This window comes from Ovis canadensis, chromosome 11 (assembly GCF_042477335.2).
Source record: "Ovis canadensis isolate MfBH-ARS-UI-01 breed Bighorn chromosome 11, ARS-UI_OviCan_v2, whole genome shotgun sequence".
NCBI classification, from domain to species: Eukaryota; Metazoa; Chordata; class Mammalia; order Artiodactyla; family Bovidae; genus Ovis; species Ovis canadensis.
In genome coordinates, this window is record NC_091255.1 from 52458225 (window position 1) to 52478470 (window position 20246).

General features: G+C 55.2%; 1 protein-coding gene across 2 annotated transcripts; it reads right to left on the reverse strand.

The window, feature by feature from the left end:
• Positions 1 to 2776: 2776 nt before the first annotated feature.
• On the reverse strand, positions 2777 to 20246 carry SLC4A1 (solute carrier family 4 member 1 (Diego blood group)). 2 transcript variants are annotated; one of them, XM_069543594.1, is made up of 20 exons: positions 19894 to 20246; positions 15212 to 15294; positions 14981 to 15098; positions 13981 to 14045; positions 12950 to 13130; positions 12722 to 12857; positions 12179 to 12302; positions 11944 to 12025; positions 11578 to 11774; positions 10900 to 11110; positions 10484 to 10690; positions 10187 to 10335; positions 9878 to 10072; positions 8610 to 8783; positions 8074 to 8163; positions 7410 to 7576; positions 6667 to 6920; positions 5445 to 5614; positions 5177 to 5353; positions 2777 to 4490 (listed from the first exon to the last, which is right to left on the reverse strand). In XM_069543594.1, exons 2-20 carry the CDS (start codon positions 15224 to 15226, stop codon positions 4410 to 4412), a joined length of 2793 nt encoding a protein of 930 aa, XP_069399695.1. In that variant the 5' UTR covers positions 15227 to 15294; positions 19894 to 20246; the 3' UTR covers positions 2777 to 4409. The 2 variants fall into 2 exon arrangements, with proteins under 2 accessions (XP_069399695.1, XP_069399696.1); XM_069543595.1 differs by lacking the exon at positions 8074 to 8163.

Genomic DNA, 20246 nt, shown 5'->3' on the forward strand with positions numbered 1-20246 from the left:
TTTGAGTCTGAGAGATGAATATATTGGGGGTTGTTGTACTATTGTCTCTATTTTTGTGCATGTATTAAAAATTTCATAGTAAAACAAAATAGCATCAATTTTGATACATATTTTCAAGACTATGTTCACATAGTCCTTGATGGTTCAGTGGTTACAAAGCTACGCTTCCAGCGCAGGAGGTGCAGTTTTAATCCCTGGTCAGGGAACTAAGATCCCACATGCAGCAAGGCAACCAAGCCTGAGCACACACAAGTAGAGAGTTCATATGCTGCAATGAAAATTCTTTGTGCTGCAACTAGAACCCAACACAGCCATAAAAATAAACAAATTTATTAATTTAAAAAAAACTGCCACGGTTTCCTTTTTTTTTTTTTTAAGTAGAAAATGAAGACAAAGGGGAAGGAAGGACAGAAGAAAGAAAACAAGAGTGATCAATGAAAATCCCATTTGTCCTCAGGAGGATAATTAACCTTTTGCACCTAAAGTCCAATAGAAGGGGGAGGACTTTTCTGGTAGTCCAGTGGTTAACAATCTGCCTGCTAGATCCCCTTCTGGGATGGTCCCACATGCCTCGGGGCAACTCAGCCCCTGAGTCTCAGAGCCCCTGCTCTGAAACAAGAGAAGCGACTACAATGAGAATCCCTCGCACCACAACTAGAGAATAGCCCCTCCACTCGCTGCAACTAGAGAAAGCCTGCACACAGCAACGAAGACCCAACACAGCAAAAACAAATAATTTAAAAAAAAATAACAGAAAGAAATTGATACCTCATATACCTCTACCACTATGGCATTTTAACCATTTCTGTCTAAGCCTCTCCCCTTCCTTCCTGTGCCCACCTTACTTTTCCACCTGGCTGTCACCATGACGGCCACATCACCATATGCCTCCCTTAGAAACAGCCATGCCCTTCTGCTTACTGAGCGCCAGCACTGAGCTAGGACTCACTGGTGTGTGATTTCAATTCATCCTCTCAGTAACATTGTGAGTGAGGTCAGTTCTGTGTCCTGGTCTCCATTTTACAGATGCAGAAAACTGAGCCCAGGAATGTGGTTCTTAGCTGAAATTTCAAACAGCTTGGTCTCAGGATCCTGTACTAAGCTGATCCAATCGATTCTTCATCATCATCATTATTTTTGAATGAATGAATGTGAAGTCACTTAGTCATGTCGGACTCTTTGAAACCCCATGGATTGTAGCCTACCAGGCTCCTCCATCCATGGGATTTTCCAGGCAAGAGTACTGGAGCGGGCTGCCATTTCCTTCTCCAGGGGATCTTCTCAATCCAGGGACGGAACCCGGGTCTCCGGCATTGCAGACAGACGCTTTACCATCTGAGCCACTAGGGAAGCCCATTATTTTTAGGGCCTGCCTAATAGTCCATTATATTGATGTAACTCCCTGTAATTCACTAACAGCCCTCCTATTGCTGAGTATTTGGGCTCTTTCTAGATTTTTACTTTCATTGACAGTCCTGCAAGGCATATTTTTGGGTATAAAGCTTCTGGATTCTGTGGCATTATACCCTTACCAGGAGTGGGTGAGGGTTAGGTTAGTTTGTGTTCACACAGTAGACCTCATTATGGCAGTTATTTCATGTTGAGGTAGTTTTCCTGAGAGGAAGTGCAGGCATGGGGGCAGGGCATCTGTGAGGAGAGAAGGCAGGAAATGTAGGGGTTGGGGGGGGTGAGGTCTCAGGCCAGGCAGGAAGTTGGATCCTGATTGATTTTTGTGGTCTTCATGTTGTGGGGGTGGGGGGGGGGTGGGTCTCTGGCAAGCCCCAGGGACTGGGCAGGCCTGTGGGACCTGAAGCTGCTGTGTGTTGGAGAGGAGTGCCTGTGACCACTGTCCCTGGGGTCACAGCAGCGCTCTGGCCTTTTGGCGGCTGCCCTGGCCAGCCTGGGAGGGGTCAGCTGGGGATAGGCAGCATGTAAATATAGATCCGGGGAAGGAAGCCAGGCTGACCCTGCCCTGACCTCTCTTGGGAAGGTTGGAGGGCTGTGGGGGTGGGGGTGGGGAGGGATTATGTCCTGGCATCTTCCTCAGAATGGGTAACCCCCGACCCACCAGCCCCCTGGAATTGCTAGAAGTGGCTGGGGGAGGGGAGGGGAGCCTCCACGGGGATCACAGTGGCGGGGGCTGGTGAGAAGGCGGTCAAGAGATGCTGTTCTTCTGTGACCCATGGCAAATTGCATTTTCTCTCTGGCAGTTTTTTTTTCTATTCTTTTCCTTTTTATTTATTGGATGCTCTGGGTCTCAGTTGTGACATTCGGAATCTAGTTCTTTGAGCAGGAATCAAACCTAGAACCCCTGTATTAGGAGCGAGGAGTCTTAGCCACTGGGCCACCAGGGAAGTCCCTCTCCGGCAATTTCCCTTAGAGGTGCTGTCCAGCCTGATGAGTCCCAGCTAGGAGGCTAATTGGCCCAAAGGGACTTGGGGTTCACTGTACAAGGGACAGAGGGAAAGGCCCCTGGGAAGTTCCTCTCCCCACCTCCATGGGTCTTGCTTGTTTTGCAGAGGCAGGCTATCAGGACATAAGCTTGTCTTACTTTGCTCTCTCACTCCCTCACTGGGTGCTGGCCCTCCCCACCAGCCCCGCCTCTCCCCCAACTCTAGTGCCACTCCCCTCCCCCAGGCCAGCCCACCTTGCCCCTCTCCACCCTCCTCCCAGGGCCGCAGCCCTGCCCCAGCTCCACACCATACATTCCTTGTCCAGCCCAGACCCCTGGGAGCCCCCCAGCTCTGGGAGGGGAATTCTAGCACAGTCCTCACTCTACCATATATGCATTTATTAGTAAAACCTATTTCCCACCATCAAGGGGAAGGATGCTAGCAGAGTGACTTTTTCCACTTGGCAGTGATCAAGGAGCAGAGGGTGGGGACAGGGACACCCCATTCAGAATAACAAGACCAGTGGCTAACTCTGCCAAACTCTTGCTTAGGGGTCTGCGCTAAGTAATCACTTTACAGGCATTGTCTTCTTTAATCCTTATAATGATCCTACAAAGTAGGTACCACTTTACAGATGAGAAAACTGAGGCATAGAACAGTGAAGTGGTGGGAAGCAGCTGTCAGCCTTCAAGAGGTACCCGAGGGTCCTCTCTCAGCCTCCTTTCTTTTCTGTCATACCCCGCTCCCCAGTTTCAACCATCTCTCACTGCTTCTAGTTCTTTCAACTCTTTTTTATAATTTTCTTTTGTAAAAAAACAAAAAACAAAAACATTTTGCCCATATTCTGCAGCTACCACTGTCTCCTACCCCAGTTGGTCGAACTGGGATTCTCCCCAAGATTTGGTTCAAGTGGAGTTGAGGACAGTGGGTCTTTAATCAGGGTATGCGTGTATGCGTGTGCATGTGCGTAGGTGAAGTACAATGAAAGCTCTGAGAATATACAAGGTATAAATTACAAACCTCCCTCCCTTCCCCTTCCCATCTCCTCCCTATCTTCTCATCCTCTTTCCAACCCCCTCCAAATCAAGAAGACTGTACACTGCCCCCACCCCCAACCCCAGGGCAAGGTCTTGTCTCAGTAACCTCTGTGGCCACTGGGTCCAGGGCCTTTGGTACATGTTTGTGGAATGAATGAATGAGTGAATGAATGAGAGCACGGGAGAGAGAGCAAGCACTTAGGAGGCCTGAGTCCCAGCCCTGACTTTGTCCTCACCTGATCCTTGCCGTTTCCAGGATACCTGCTCTGCCCAGAGGAAGAGGGTCCCAGTATGAGCAGAGAAGGGGAAGAGAGGGACCAGCAGGCACATCTCTAAGCCTGGAAAGGTGGGTGACTGAAGTAGACTCTGGCCTCAGAGGTCAAATTCCAGCTGCATGGCTCAAGAGCTGGGTAACCTTGGGCAGGCTTGAAGAGTGATGACTATTGTCTAATAGTCTGTTCAGATTTTACAGAGCCCTTTCCTCACATTTATCTTTGGTGCTCAGAGACCGTCCTGTAATGTGGGTAGGATTATCAATATACCCACTTTACAGATAAGGAAGCAGAGGCTGGAGAGATCCAGGGACTTCCCCAAGGTCATATAGCAAGCAGGATTTTGAATCTCCACCCCCCACCCCCCACCCACCCCCCACCAACTCCCACGCTGTTACTGCCCCTGTCTGTGCCTTGAGGAGGTAGGACTTAGATTTCAGTCTTCCAGGCCAGGACCCTCAGGTAGCAGTGTGGCCCACAGCAAATCCTCTACTTTGGGCCCCACTGGTCATTTCCACCCAGAAGCCAGGCTACCCTTCATGCAAAGCTACCTAGACACCCCTTCCTTCCCCCACCCATGTCCCCGGGACCTCGACTGCTGCCCAGCGGGCACCTGGGAGTCCATGGGGTGCCCAGGAACTTCTGCTTTTCTTGGAAGAACGGGGAAGTGGAATGGTGGAGGGGGCTCTGGGGCCCGGGCTCTCCCCTCACACAGGCATGACCACCTCATCATATTCATCCTGACCGTTCTGCTCATCTAAGTTCACTTTGACATCCTCAGCATCCAGCTGTGGGAAGAAGGAAAGACAGAGGGTGAGCAGCGGAGGGGCCACGTGAGCCCTCCCCACTGCACGGAGGCACTTCTGGAGTCAGCCGAGCCTGTCTCTCTCTGAACCTGGGTCAAGTCTCCCGTCCTGTCCCTTCATCCCCTAGGAATGGTCTAGACGAGGGGCTTCCTCAGGGTTAGGAATGCCCAGGAATCTGGTCCCTGGTGGGAGAGGGCCTCCAGAAGGCAGGCAGGAGACCCCTTCATGTGGGCAGTGCTGCAGTGACCTGTGTCGTGTCGTGGAAGCATTCTGTCGGAGGAGTGACTTTCTAGATCGTTTGGAAGACCAAGGGCTAGCTGCTCAGTGGTCAAGACAACCCACAAGCAACGCATCCCACGAGCCTCTTAGCCCTCTCACCAGCCCTGTCACTGTTCCTCTCTTTCCAGGGGAGGACACCTGAGGTACAGAGCAACGAGCCCACTTGCTCCAGGTCACCCACCAGGACATGGCAGGGCTGGGATGAGGAGGCAGGTAGGATACCCAGGCCTTGGTCACGGCGCTCTTCTGCCTTCCTTAGTTCCCAGACCCCTCCCCCTCCCACGTTCTCCCAGAGCCACTGATGACCCCTCTCTGCCTCCTGCCCTGCAGTTGTGCCCTCTGGTCAGAGGAAATGGGTGAAGGGGACAGAGGTGGGAGCAGAGACTCACAAACTTGAGCTCCATGTCTCGGAAGATGAGTGGCAGCAGGTAGCGCCGTAGGGGCACTGTGAGGATGAGGACGAAGGGGAGGGCCAGCGAGATTTGTTTGATGCTCCTCACCACCCACAGCAGCACCAGGCAGGCAACCTGGATGATCGTGAATATGTGCATGCGCCAGGGTTTCACCTGCGGGCAGAGGCTGGGGTCATCGCCTGCCCGGCCCAGGCACCCAGACCCCCACCCCACCCCGACCTGGGCATCTGAGACGGCTGCATACCCTCGTGGCGTAGGGCACGTCTGGGTAGTACTTGCGCGGCTTCAACAAAAGCAAGATGCGGTCGAACAACTGGATGCCACTGAGGGATGTAACCCCCATGTAGAGGAAGATGCCGAATAGCACCGCCAGGGGGATGTGGCGGAGGATGGGTCCCATGAGGATGGACACGCCTGCGGGGAGAACCACGCACTCTTAGCCCCCAAGGATCAAGGATTGGCACCAGCAGGGGCTGAGGAGCGAAATCACAGGGATTATATGAAACTCCTTCTGTGGATCCTCTTTTTTTTTTTTGGCCATGCTACATGGCTTGTGACATCTCAGTTCCTCTGCCAGGGACTTGAGCCTGAGCCCACAGCCGTGAGAGTGCCGAGTCCTAATCACTGGATGGCCAGGGAACTCCCTGGATCCTCTTGATAGATGTTATCCCCATTTTACAGGTGCGGAAACATGCAGAGAGGGGAGGCAACTTACCTAAGGCTACACAGCTAGTAAGTGCAAAGCAGGGGGTCAAACTCCTGCCTGCCTGATGTCATAGCCTACTCCTTTAATCGAGGGAGTTACGGAGGTCAGAGAAGCCCACCTTTCCTCTTAGCCCAGTCCAGAATGCCTCCATCACCCTCCACCTACCCGAATCCCAGTTCTCCTTCAGCTAACATCAACTTCGCCTCCTTCAGGAAGCTTCCCTGGCCTCTCCAACAGTGACCGTGGCGCTGCCCACACACAGAGCCCATTGGACTCTGGGCTGCTCCAGAACTCAGATCCCTGACCCTCTGTCTTCACCTCACCCATCCCCTGCTCCAGGAGCCCTGCTCTTTGTATCAGTCACAGAGGGGCTGAGCTGGGGAGACCTTGGGCATCTAATGAATCCTCTCTTGGTGCAGACAGAGAAATTTGAGGCCCAGAGATGAGATGAGATGCCTGGTTAGCAGCCAGTCAGGGTGGAATCCCAGTTCACTGAACTGTTGGAGAAGCTCTGACTACAGGGTCTTGTCTAGAGAAGGTTCCAGCAAGTGGTCCACCCATGTGCCCTGCCCAGATGCCCATCTCAGTGCCTAGTTATCCTCCAGAATTCCCGCATGTGAATAATTGACTCTAGGAAGATGTGGGCAGTGGGTGTTTGGGGGGACCTGGCTGCAGGGCCAGGGCTAGAGGGACACTGGATGCTAAGGGGCAGAGCCAGCGGGTGGTGGAAAGTTGGAGAGTGTGGCCAGTCTTCACTCACCCACGAGCACAGCGACCAGAAGTCCACTGATCCGCTGTTCCTTGACTCCCTGAATCTGGGATGCAGCCCCTGGAGTGCTGTCCTTGCTCATGACGGTGAGGGCATTGGCATGGGTCACAGTGCGCACAGTGGTGGCGCTGAGCCAGGGCATCCCAAAGATGGCGGCCACCCCACCCATGCCCATGATCAGCAGCAGGTCCAGGTGGAAGCCAGAGCCCTTGACCATCTTGCGCTCCGGTTTGCTGATGATCAGCCTGGGGGTGTGGAAAGTCAGGAGTAACCAGGGCTCTCCACCCCAACCTCCCTTCACCCCTCTTTTCTTCCCCAGACTTGGGTCCCTCTACTTTAGGTTGTCCTTCTTTGCCCTTCTCCCTTGGAGTTCCATGCTCTGCCCCTCAACCCCCACCCCACCTTGACAGTAGAGACTCGAAGAGCAGAAATGTCTTCATCATCACCTAGAACACCCGCCAGCAGGCCTACCCGGAAACTGAAGAAGCGTACACTTCAGAGAACCTCACCGGTACAGGCCCTTTCCAAGATCTAGCACCTAATTTTACAGTTTTCATTTTATATTCTTTTTCTTAAAAAGCACCCCTCAAATAATGTCATATCAGGTCCCACAAAATCTGGACCTGCCCCTGCCCACCCATCATTCCTCTGAGCGCTTGGTCCCTTGCCTGCTTGGAGCTTGTCCCTTTCTCTGCCTCGGACCCTCCCAGGCCCCATCCCACCCTGGCTCTTACGTGGTGATCTGGGACTCAAGGAAGATGAGAATAAAGACCAGCAGGGCAGGCAGGGCAGAGGCAAACATCATCCAGATGGGAAATTCGACATGTATGCCTAGTGGGTGGATAAGCCAGTCTCGCTCTGTAGGGTTAGATACAGCGAGGCCTTCAGGTACATTGAGTTTCTGTGGGAGGAGAATGCTGGTGAGAACACTTGGGGGTAGGAGGATGGGGAAAGGTGGAGCCAGGGTCCTGGGCACTTGGGAACTTACTTATACTGAGCATCTACTTGGTACTCCATAACTGCACTAGGCCCTTTACATACATTTTCTCATTCCTTACTTTATGGATGAGGAAACAGAATCAGAGAAATTATGTAGCTGGCTCTGCATCGCACAGCTATTTGGTGGCAAATCTGAGATTCATACTCAGGACAGCCTAGGCTCCAAAGCAGATTCTTTCCTATCGCCCTGGATTAAGGAGTAAAAGGAGGCCACCTGACCCAGGCCCTTGCTGCAGCCAGAGGGGTCCTGAGGGGCTGTGGCAAGAACACGGGGCTCCCAGGGGAGGCAGGGATGGGGGAGGGGTAGTTTTAGCTGGTTTCAGGCATGGGGAGGCAGTTTGGGGGAGGGGGCTTGCTGGGGGAATGAAATAAAGTGGCAGGGTGGGGAGAGAGGGTCACCTGGGTGTAGGTGTCCTGGACGAGGGCATCCACCATGACCATGATCAGGATAGAGATAGGAACCCCAAAATCCCCAATGATCCGTCGCAGCTGAGGGCAGGTGGAGGGGCCAGTGGTCAGTGCCCAGTGGCGTCCCACCTCCCACCTTCCCCGTGGCCCCACTCATGCCCCATCTTCACCAGGAGGCGCCCACTCTTCTCAGGGGGTCCGTCAACATCTAACGACCTGTCCTGCGCCTCTACATACCTGCCTCCTTTCTTGTCCCCCTGGCCCAGCTGCACCCCGGCCCCACAGCTTCTCTACCGCCTTCAAAGAACTATCCTTGTCTCCCCACTTGGGTCCTCAGCCTGGATGTGCTGAGAAAGGGATTGTCTCAAGGGTAAAATCCTAAGTGATGAGGGGGCCAGCAGAGCTTGGAATTGGAAATGGGAGTCTAGGGTAAGAAGGGGAAATGATGGCACTGGGAAAGCTGAGGCGAGTGCCTTGGAGCTGGATGGGGCAGTAAAGGCAAGGACAGGTGGGGAGGGTGTGCTGACCTTGCCAGGGAAGAAGGAGCTGTTCTTGAACTTGCGCAGCATCATGGCAAGGAAGAAGGTGCCAGCCATGAGCACAAGAGAGAGGAGGGCTGTGTTGGGCAGGGCGGCCTGAGGTTTGGGTGTCGTCAGCACATCGTGGTCATAGTTCTTCTGCAGTGGATGTTCCTGGAAGATCTGCAGCAGAAAAGCAAGGCATCCTGTTCCTTCCCATCCATCCACCTCCAACCATCACTTATCTATCCATCATCCATCCATGCATCTCTGCATTCACCATTTATCTCTCTATTCAGCATCCATTCACCAATCCATCATCCATCTACCTATCTTATTCCTCAATTGTCATGGAAACAGAGAGGCAATGGGATTCCACAGCTTGGTTTTCAGCACTGAGGACCAATCTAAGCTTGAGTGGGGCAGACCATGGAGGAAATGAGTCTCTGCGTGTGTGTATACGTGCATGCAGGGCCTGGGAGCCATTAGAAGGCTAGAGGGCAGGAAACAAGTGCCAAGGAAGTTTCTAAAAAGACTTGGGCTCCAAAGACTTGAAAACAGAAATACCCATCAACCAGCAGAATCAGGGGTAGACGTACAGTATTCACCCTTCCTCCATATAAAATGCAGGCCCAGAAGTAGGCATAGTTCAAGGTGACATAGCTGAGGAGGCAGGGCACATGCTCTGCAGGCCCTGTGGTTCTTAAGGGCAATAGCAGGAGAGGGACTGGCGGGGTGGGGCTTCAGAGCCCCCAGGACCTCTGCCACCAGGCCATGCCTACTCGCTCCCACATTCAGTGTCACACACATGTAAGTGAAAGTGCTAAGTCGCGGCCAACTCTTTGTGACCCCATGGACTGTAAGGAGCCACCACCAGGCTCCCCTGTCCATGGAATTCTCTAGGTAAGAATACTGGAGTGGGTTGCCATTCCCTTCTCCAGGGGATCTTCCCACCCCAGGAATCAAACCTGGGTCTCTCGCATTGCAGGCAAATTCTTTACCATCTGAGCCACCAGGGAAGCTCATTAGTCACTGTCTGTGATTATACACATGGGCCGTTGCACGCAGAAGGGCCCTCTCATGCACAGTCATGGTGAGAATACCGGCCCACAGACAGCTGGTGTCAACATAGATGTGGCCACAGTCACATTCCGTGAAAACATGGCCGCATAAATGCCGAACAGACACTAGTGCAATGACACCCACAATCACATGGCTTATGCACAGGCACACACACACACGGATGCGCACGCCGCTAACACTCCTGCAGCCCTCACCGTGACCAGCTTGTAGAAGGTCTCATAGATGAAGATGAGGGAGATGAGGAAGGCGAAAATCTCCTGGGTGTAGCGGGAGATGAAGCGGACCAGAAAACTGCCCTCGAAGGCCACCACCAGCACCACCAGCAGGATGAGCCAGAAGCCAATCCACACACGGCCCACAATGTACTCCAGGTTGTTAGTCTGGCAGAACTGTAGGGTGGTCAGAGGGAGCTGGGGTCAGATACAGGGGCCCAGGCACCATGCGTTAAGCAGGTGGGGCTGGGGGCCAGTTACAGGGTCACAGTGGGGCCAGGATAGAGTTACCATGTAGAAGGCTTCCTCAAACACAAGCAGGGGTCCCGAGAAGCCCAACACGAGCAGGGGCTGAGCCCCCAGCAGGGAGAAGATGATGCCCTGCAACGCGGTGGAGAGGAGCAGTTCCGACACTCCCATCAAGTTCTGGGTCTTGTCTCCTGTGGGTGGAGGTGTGGTCAAGGTCAAGATCATTTCACGGGTAAGCTGATGTAGGGGTCCAGAGTGTCAGATCGGGGCAAAATCAGGGCTGATATGTAGGCCAGAGGGTCAGAGGTGAGGGTTAGTGGGACACGTGGAGACACTGACCCAGGAGGCCGCCGAAAGTGATGGCAGGGGTCAGGGCGGCAAAGTAGATGAAGATGATGGCAGACAGGACCTGGGGGCTCAAGGCATCTGTGATGTCACTCATGTAGTGGGGGTAGCGGCGCCGGATGTCACGCACCAGTCCCCCGAAGAGCCTGCCTGTTCGCTGCAGAGGGTCTTCTGGGGTGTCCCCTGGACCTTTCTTCACATCTGTAGTGGAGGGCAGGACCACGGTCACAGAGGATTGAAGGGGGAAGTGAGGGGAGAGGGGAATCGAGGAGGAGATGCCTGATGGGAATGGGGTCATCGGGGAGGCTGGGAGGGATGAGGACAGCGAGAGGGGAGCCAGGGGGTCACAGGGCCGTGCTGGGCGTCTGGGGGCTCAAAAAGACTTGGGCTGGGCAGAGCAGGGCAGGTACCTAGGTCCTTGAAGATACTGGGGTCGGGCTTGGCAGGGCTGGGCAGGTAGCGTCTTCTCAGCAGCTCTTTCTGCACAGGTACCAGACTGAGCAGGGCCTTCTCAGAGGGGGCGTCCAAGGGAGGCAGCACCAGGCTGCAGCCAAGAAAGCCCTCCAGCGACTGGACCAGCGTCTCCTTGCTCTGGGCCAGGTATGCCTCATTCCAGAACACCTGGGGGCAGGAGAGAAGGTTGGAGCCGCTAGGACCTGCTGGATAAAATGACCCAGGAGTCCACAGCCAAGGCCTCTGGGGATCAGAATCCTTTCAGCCAGCTCCTGCCAGCTAGGATCTGCTTTTCCTGCCCTGTCCCTCCACCCATCCACTCTCTACTGAGAAAGGGCAGACAGGACCCTGAGTGGGGAAAGCAGAAAGAACTAAAGGGAACCAAGTGGCTTGTAGCAGACCAGATGGAACGAGAGCAGACCAGGCCAGCCCTAACCAGGTAGAACCAAGACAGAGTGGGCCAGACTAAACCAGGCCTGATCAGGCAGGGCTAGGCCAGAACACGGGCCTGGACCCTGCTGAGCAGACAGGATAGATCCAATGGAACGGGCCAAACTAGCGACGTTAGAGTAAGCCAGGCCTCCCCTGCCATCCAGGGCCCCCGGCTCCCCTGGCCCTCGCCGGCCCCTCCTCACCCTCTCTGACATGAGGGTGGCGGCAGCTCGGCCCAGCTGGGTGTAGTCGATGTTGGGGCCCTCGGGTCCCAGCAACACAATGAGGAAGCGCACAGGCACTGCCGGCTCCTCTGACCCCTCTGGCTTTGGCTCCGGCTCCATCGGCTCCTTTAGCCTCACAAAGCCCAGCACTGGCCGCTTCAGGAAGTTGGCACGGCCTGGCAAGTGGATGAAATGAGGTGCTGAGGCTCGTTGGGGAGGTGAGGGGCACGGGGCAGGGTGTGAGCAGTGCTGGCGGGGTCCAGGCTTATGGAGGGGCAGTGCCAGGGCAGGAGGCAGAAGCAGGGAGTATGCAGGGATGAGGGAAGGAGCCCACTGGCCACTTACCCACTAGCACCAGGGTGGCCTCCCAGTCCTGGGGACTCTTTCCCAGAATTTCAGATGCATGCCCTCGTGTGCTACCCTCTCCCTGTTGGGAGGAGGTGGTGAGGGGAGTCCTCGGCCACAGCGGACCCTCGACATCCGAGTGTCCCACCCCCTTTCCCCCACTCGTTCTCATTTAGAACCACGTTCAGGCTGAGGGCCTTCCGGCTCTCCTCACACGGCCTCGGCACAGCCTCACCTGTGCACAGAAGAGCTCTGTCTCCAGTGATGGACGCTGTGGGAGCAGAGGCTCCAAAGCTTCCCCAGAACGTGTCACGACCACAGGCTTCACGCCCTCCAGGGCCTCCATGTCGCTGGCGTGGCTGCAGGGCACACAGTGGACATGGGCTGAGTAGGCTGCTCAGGCCGGGCTCTTAGCAGAGTGGAGACTGGGGCTCGCTAACGTCAGACTAGAGAGGCCCAGGGATGGAAGGAGAATCGGCCTCCTCCAAAGGATGCTGTGGTTGTGAGCGGGTGTCCTCAGTCTGGACTGACTAGGTAGAGCCAGAAAAATGGATGGAGGGAGGGACTTTGAGAGTCTGTCCTCCTGGGGACCAGTGGCCCCCAAAACTGAGCATGGAGACACGGTTACCGCCTGAAAGGTGTCGGAGACAGGAGACATGGTGCAAGACAAGTAGGACCCAGCCTGGTGGGGAGGGGCTCCCGGGGAGAGCTTGGGGCAGGCGGGCTGGGGAGGTAGGCCCTGTGGGCGTGGGGTCCAGGGCCCAGCAGGCACGGGCACCTGTGTTTCAGCAGCAGGACCCGGAGCAGATTTTCTTGGTCGTCTGGCTGGATCTGCCCCTCGAAGATAAACCTGTCCAGCAGCTGGTTGGCCACTTCAGCCAGGGATTTCCCTGGCAGATCCAAAAGGACAGTACCTGCAGGTAGTGGAGGGGTGAGGTTGCTGGCCCTGCCCCCGCCCCCTCCCCCCAGCAGGCTTTACATGCAGGGCTGCAGAGGGTTCACCCACCCTTGGCAAAGGCTTTCTGAAGCTCCAAGAGGCTCCAGAAGTTGAGGTAAGGCAGGTGGGGGCGGCCCCAGATCCCATCTTTGCCCAGGTTCTCCTCCAGCCCCACCCAGCGTGCTGTTTCCATCCATTGTATCTCTTGGTTCTTTTCATCCATCACCAGTTCCCGCAGTTCCACGCACACCTGCGGCCCCACAGGCTTGAATTAGTTCCTCAGGCCCAGGGCAGGGCTGTGGGGGGGACTGGAAGCCCAGGGCATGGTGGGCACTTGGCAGGCCCTGAGGGGTGTCTGTCAGAGGCCCAGGGTCCTGGGGCACTCAGGACAGAGGCTGAGCTTAGAGGGGACCATCAGGGGCTACAACCTGGGGGTGTAGAGTGAGTTGTGACACGTGGGGAGATGCTTGAGGGTCCCCCACCTCTGCCTCTGTTCCCCAACTTCCTGACCAGGCCCTTCCCCCCATTTCAGAGGCATTTGAAGATACACAAAAGGGGTGCTAGAGTGGGCACGGGAGAGGAGAGGAAAGCCTTGGGAGCCACTGGGTCTGTCTCTTGCCGCTAAGATTTCTGCGTGGGCTCGGCGTGCCCTTGGGTTTCCATGAGGCCAGGGGCCCACTCTCAGGGGCCTAGCTGAGGGCAGACCCAATTTCCTAACTGGCTACACAGTCTGGTGCCCAGCAATGACATGGGGGCCTGGGGAGGGAAAGCTGGGTGGAGGAGAGCATGCATGTAATTCCGTGCTTCTCCAGGCGGCACCTGACAGTCCGGCCCGGGCCAGCGGACCTGGGGGCTCAGACCTCCAGTGGCCAGTTTACCTCTGTCCAGGGAGCTCCCCATGAGTGCAAGGAGGCCCAGGGCTCCCCCCTCACTGGGAGATGTCCTCGTCTACCTGTTTCCCAGGATGCCCGTTCCTTCTGTTTGTGGCGTCTCCCCATCCCAAAGCTGTAGCTCTCCCTCCGTTCCTCCCCTCCCCTGGGAGAATGATGGGTCCCAAGGGCAGCACAGGAAAGAAGGTTGGGGGAGGCTGGGGTGCTCACCTTGTGGGTTTCTGGGTGTTGCGATGCTGTGTGGTAGTCTGTGTCTGTCAGCTGGGTGACCTGAGCTGAAAACCCCAAAGCCAGTTAGCGATGCCCCCAGACAATCCCCCCCAAGACCCTCCTGCCCCATCCCCACGAGATGCAGAGACTGCACAGGATGACGCCTCTCTCCCTGGCTGGGACCCTGCCCTACGCCTGTTCCTGGCCCAGACTGGCGCTGTCACTCGCCATCTGAGCCCTGTGGAGGACCCCTGGGGCTCATCCCCCTGCACTGACAGGAGGGTCATCTCCAAGGGGATTGGGGAGTCCTAAACAGCGGTTCTCTTCCCTCTCCTGCTACCTTCTGGGACCAGATTCCCTTCTTTTTTCCCACCTGCCTCAACAATCTCACTGGCCCAGCAGCTTCTCACCACCTCCAAGCGGAGCTCTGGGAGCCAGGGTGGGGCTGCCTTTATATTGGCCCCCACACCCCCTAGCCCTCATTTCCCAGAGGGGCCTCTTATCTGCTATATCAATTGTCAGCACTTAAGTCCAGTTGACAGTAAACAGGTCCCCTCCCAGGGCTCCCCAACCAAGACCTTGGACAAGCCCAGGAAGGTTTCCTCAGGTCTCTCTGCCCTGAGGGTCCCTGCAGCCCCCCATTTCTCAGGACTTCTGGACTTCCAAACAGAACAATGTTCTCAGAACAGGCCCAGCACCTGGCCCGGAAGCTGGATGGGCACAAATGGCATGGGGGCTCATGTCCTTGTTCCAGACAGGGCTGACAAATCTACGGGGCACAGTAATGGGTGACTGGTTCTGCCCCCTCCATTGCCCCTAGTCACCTCCTGTGATCATTTCAAACAAAACTCTGTTTATCCTTCAATCAGCCAGGATTGTGGGAGAACTGGCCCTGGGGCTGGGCTGGTGGAGAGGGGGAAGAAGGCAAAGACAAACTCCCCACCTGTCAATGATAGGGTTCAGCAGCTCATCCCAACAGGAGAGCGGGAGATGGGCTCACCTTCTGCCTCCTCCTCCTGAACTGTGTCATCTTCTTCCCCTTCCATTTGGATGCTGACGGATTCAGGGTCTTCAGATTCCTTTAGCTCTAGAGTCTTCCCCAGTTGATCTTCATACTCCTGTGAGAAGCTGCCATCAGGGCTGGGCTGCGGGGGGCTCTGAAGGTGGGAGTCCAGGGCTGGGTTCCCAGAGCCCCCAGGTGGGAGCCCTGCAGACACCACCAAAGACTCACCTCTGGATCCCCCATGGTGCTGTCCTGATTGCTCAATTGTCTGTGGTGATCTGAGCCCCCAGCATAACCCACGCTCGGAGTTCCTGTGGTGGATTGGGGGGAAGGTACAGGCTGGGTGAGGCATGGGGCAACCTGGGGTCTCCCCTTCCCTTCGTCCCCCAAGGGGACCCCCCAGGGGGCTGCATTTGATCAAAGTGGGATCCTGAGTGTTAGGAGACAAGGGAGGGTCAGAGGAAAGTGTAAGTGGGGGGTTGAGGGGAGGAGCTGGGTTTGCAGGAGTGAGGGCAGGTGTGCAGGGGCCGCGGACAGTGCTGTGCAGGGGAGATGAAACTTGGCTGACATCAACCTAAGGGTGTTTGGGAGGATGGGGGTTGTTCTTCAAATGAACTCCTTCCTCCATCCACCAGTCCTCACCCGACTTCCTTTTCTGCCCCTCCCCAGGAATCAGCTAACTTCAGGAGATGACCTGTCCCTCTTTCAGGGAGCTTAGCTGAGAGTCTCCACAAAACACTGTCTTCTTTCAGAAATGGCTGCTTCCTGCTGGGCACAGGGCTGCGGTATCCTTAGGAGGGGCTCACAGGCCCTGGATGATGCGGCTTTGCTCCTCTGCCCTACTCCATCTTGAACTCCATCTCTCTTGTTCTCTCACCACCTATTCCACTGGCCTGCTTACCAAGCCCTTTCCTGCCCCAGGGCCTTGGCACCTGCTTTGTCCATGTCCTGGATGTCCCTCCCCCGACTTCAGCCCTTCCCACTCCTCAGCTCACACGCCAGCTCTTCAGATTCCCTTCCTGACCACCCTAACAATCACTAACGCAGGCTGTCATTTTCTGGTTTCTTGATTCATTTGCGTATATATGGTCGGAGTTGAGTGACTATTAGTCGTTTAGTATGTCATTCTCTTTGCGACCCCATGGACTGTAGCCCACCAGTTCCTCTGTCCATAGAGTTCTAGGCAGGAAGACTGGAGTGTGTAGCCAGCCCCTTCTCCAGGGGATCTTCCCGACTCAGGTCTCCTGCACTGCAGGTGAATTCTTCACTGTCTAAGCCACCGGGAAAGCCCATGTATGGTCTGAGGATGCCTCTAAAAGGGAAGCCACATGAGCACTGAGACCCTGCACGTCTCAATCCCCACCAGATCCACCACTCCTAGCAGAGTGGTTGCCACATAGTAGGCGCTCAATAAACACGTGTTGATTACTGTGTATAAAATAGATAACTACTGAGAACCTATTGTATAGCACAGCGGACTCTACTCAATGATCTGAGGTGACCTAAATGGGAAGGGAATTTAAGAGAGAGGCTATATGTATACGTATAACTGATTCACTTTGCTGTAAATCAGAAATTAATGCAACGTGGTAAAGCAATTATAATAAAAATTTATTTTTTAAAAGAGCGGAAGAATGGCTCCCCCTTGCAGGCTTGGGGCTCTGGGGCTGGGCAGCCAGGATGACTAGGAGGCCAGGAGGCCATGGAATCCTGCACCTCCGTTTTCTCAGTTGTGTCTCTAGTGGAAAGGAAGGACACCCACTCGGGAATGTGAGGACCAGCCCAAGGGAACACAGGGGTGCCCTGCTATGGCCCAGACTGGGTGTGGAGGGACATCCTTCTCCCCTTCACCCACGGCAGGCTCATAGCATGTTGTAGCGACATGGATTTGAGTCAAATTGACAACTGTGCCCCTCCAAGCCTGGCATAGAGCCTGGGAAGCTGAGATGAACAAGACGCTGTTCAGCTCTCCGGAAGCACACAGCCCTGGCTGGGGAGACCAGCCAGGAACACGTGACAGGTGAAGAGGTTCAGGAGAAAACACGTGTCCCAAACAAACGCAAGCAGTGAGCAGACTGTACTGGCTGCCAAGGATGTTTGTGGCAGGAAGGAGAGTAGGACTTGCTGATGGGGTAGGGGGCAGAGTGTCCCTGAAGGAGGGGACACTGGTGCTTGCCCCAGAGCACTGGTGGGATTTGAAGGGCTGAGAGATGGGAAGGGCTAGTCCAGGTGTTAGGAATGGTGGCAAGAGGCAGAGAGAAGACCATGCCAGAGAAGGCTGGGCACTGTGGAAGGGAACAGGACAGGGAGTATGTACAGAAAGAACTGTACACAGAGCTCTGTTTCTGAGGAATGGATAGTCCTGAAGTCCTTACAGATAGAGAAGGGGCATGAGTGAGCCCCTGACCCAAACTGAGGAAGGCGAGGAAGGGTCCCTGCCTTGGGGTGGTTGTAGGGCAAGTGATGGCCATGGCGGGGAGTTCTAAAGTCTGAGGATGGAGTGTCCCTACTGCAGGAGACTTGGCTTTCGAGGTCTCTGGTATTGCAGAGAAAACTTTTTTTTAAATTATGTTTTATTATTATTATAAAAATATTTATTTATTTGGCTGCACTGGGTCTTAGTTGTGGCATGTGAATTCTAGCTCCCTGACCAGGGATCAAACCAGGGCCCCCGGCATTGGGAGCACAGTGTCTTAGCCACCGGATTATCAGGGAAGTCCTTATGCACCTTTTTTCTCTCCCTCTTCTCTCCTTCCCTGTCCCCTTCTCCTTCCTCTTCTCCCATCTTTAACCTCTCTCTTCCTTCTCTGGTCTTGTCGCCACCTGGGCCTCAGGTCTCTAGCTGCTTCCACCTTGTCGACCCTGAGGTGCTAAACACCGCCCTCCTCGGGCAGGCACTGTGGTCTTAGTTTCCCATCTGAGGAAGAGGGGAAGAGGGTCCCTCCAGAGCCAGAGCACCCAGACACATCCAGGCTGCCTCTCTGCCATGGACTGGCAGCTCCCAGACTCTCTAGGGCTCAGTCACCCCATCTGTACAATGGAAGGCCCTTCTGCTGGGGTCCTGAGGCATCAGTGAGAGAAGAGGGGAGAACGTAGATGCCTTGAGCTCCTCTGGGGCCTTAGAGGGCGCACCCATGACCCAGATTGCTGCCTGCCCCAGGCCCAGCCACTCCCCAGCTGCAGGCCTTGCTCTGCGGGCACTGACAAGAGCCTGGACCCCAATGGCTGACTTGTGTCTGGAAGTACACCAAACACCTGGCCAGCCCACCAACCAGGGCCAGGCAGATAAAGGGGAGCAGGGCATCTGGGGCCCAGGAGGTGGAACACAGCTGGAAGAGAGTGGAGGGCGGGTACCAGATGACGGGGAAGGCTCCCTGGAAGCACAGGACACCACCTCTGTGTAATCACCCCGACACCATACATAGCTGTGCTGTCTTATCTCTGATGATCCGCAAACCACTCTGTGAAGTGGGTAGTGTCATTAGCCACACTTTACAGATGAGAAAGCTGAGGTTCAGAGAGGCTTACGTGCCCTGGTTCCCTAGCAGGTAGATAGCAGAGGCAGCATTAAGCCCTGGCCTATCTTGCTCCAGCTACCGCTCTAACCATGGTGCTGAGTTGCCTCCCAGAAGATAAAATATCTATTAGCTGGTTTAGTATTAGTGACTAAGAGTATGGGTTCTGCAGTCAGGCTGCCACAATCCCAGCCCTGCCACTCACTGTGTGACCTTGGGCAAGTAACTCAACCTCTCTGAGCCTCAGTTTTCTCATCTGTAAAATGGGGGTAATCATAATGCTACCTCATAGCTCAGCTGGTAGAGAATCTGCCTGCAATGCAGGAGACCCGGGTTCAATTCCTCAGTTGGGAAGATCCTCTGGAGAAGGAAATGGCAACCCACTCCAATATTCTTGCCTGGAGAGTCCCATAGACAGAGGAGCCTGGCAGGCTACAGTCCATGGGGTCACAAGAGTAGGACACTTCCTAGCGATTAAACCACCACCACCATAATGCTATCTACCCCGTAGACCTGTTGCAGCATTAAGAAAGTTCATGCATATAAAGCACTCAAAATAGTGCCTGGCCAGCCTGGATGGGAAGGGAACTTGGAGGAAAATGGATACATGTATATATATGGCTGAGTCCCTTTGCTGTTCGCTTGAAACTGTCACAATATTGTTAATCAGCTATATCTCCATATAAAATAAAAAGTTAAAACGAAAAAAGAGTAGTGCCTGGCACATAAAGAGCTGTCTTTGAATGTTTGCTATCATTAGCTCTGCTCCTAGAGATGGAAGGCAGACTTGCTGTCTTCATTCCCTTCTGATTTTCCTTCAGTTCCCATGGAATTAACCTGTGTTTGGAGACCTTCAGGTGATGCGGGACTCCTCCTTTCCCTCCCAGCACCCCCAAAGATGGGGACAGCGCCAGGTCTCCTTGGCTAGAGTCCCTGGAAATGTTTCAAAATGAGCAGCGTCAGCTGACAATTTTCCTCCTAGGCAGGAGACAGAGTGGCTTGGGGATCCCCGTACATGGAGGAAAGAGTGGGCTGGGTGGCTGGGAGACCCCAGCCTGTGTGATTCAAGGGGCTGGTAAACAGGAGCCTGACAAGGACCCACACCTGGAGGGAAATCAGGTTCGCCCCTCCACACACACACTCACACACCTCTGCTGCCACGTGCCAGCCTTTTTTCCCCTAACACCTGCCGCCCCACTCTTCCCAGCTGCAGGTGCCAATGGGCCTGTGCCCTGAGGGGTAACAACACACATGGTAACATTCTCACCCCACCACCGGTACCCCTTGGAGGGCCGGTGCCCATGCCCGCCTGGGCCCAGATTCAGGTTGGGCACCTGCAGAAACCTTCAGGACAGGCGTCTCAGGACCACCCCAGCCCCTCCCTGCCCTGCTCACCTGCTCACAAGCCTCGGGGGTCCCTCGGCAAGCTCCTGCAGCCACCAGTGGCCTCTGCGCCCAGATGAGCTCACACCTGCTCCAGCTGGCAATAGGTCCCGGCTCCCGCGCCCCGGGGGCAGCTCCCAAACCCCTGACTCATGCCCCCGCCTCCTAATCTGCCCGCCCCACGGGCCCTGGGAGCCCCTTCCACCCCCCCTGCCCCGCTGCCACTGGGCGCCTGGTAAACAGAGCTATCTCTCACCTACATCTGGACAGCTGTGAGGCTGGCCCACTCCACCCAACCCCACTGGCCAGCCCCCAAGGCCTCCCAAGGCCCTCCTGGCCCCTACGATTCTCCTGGGTCTTCCTTC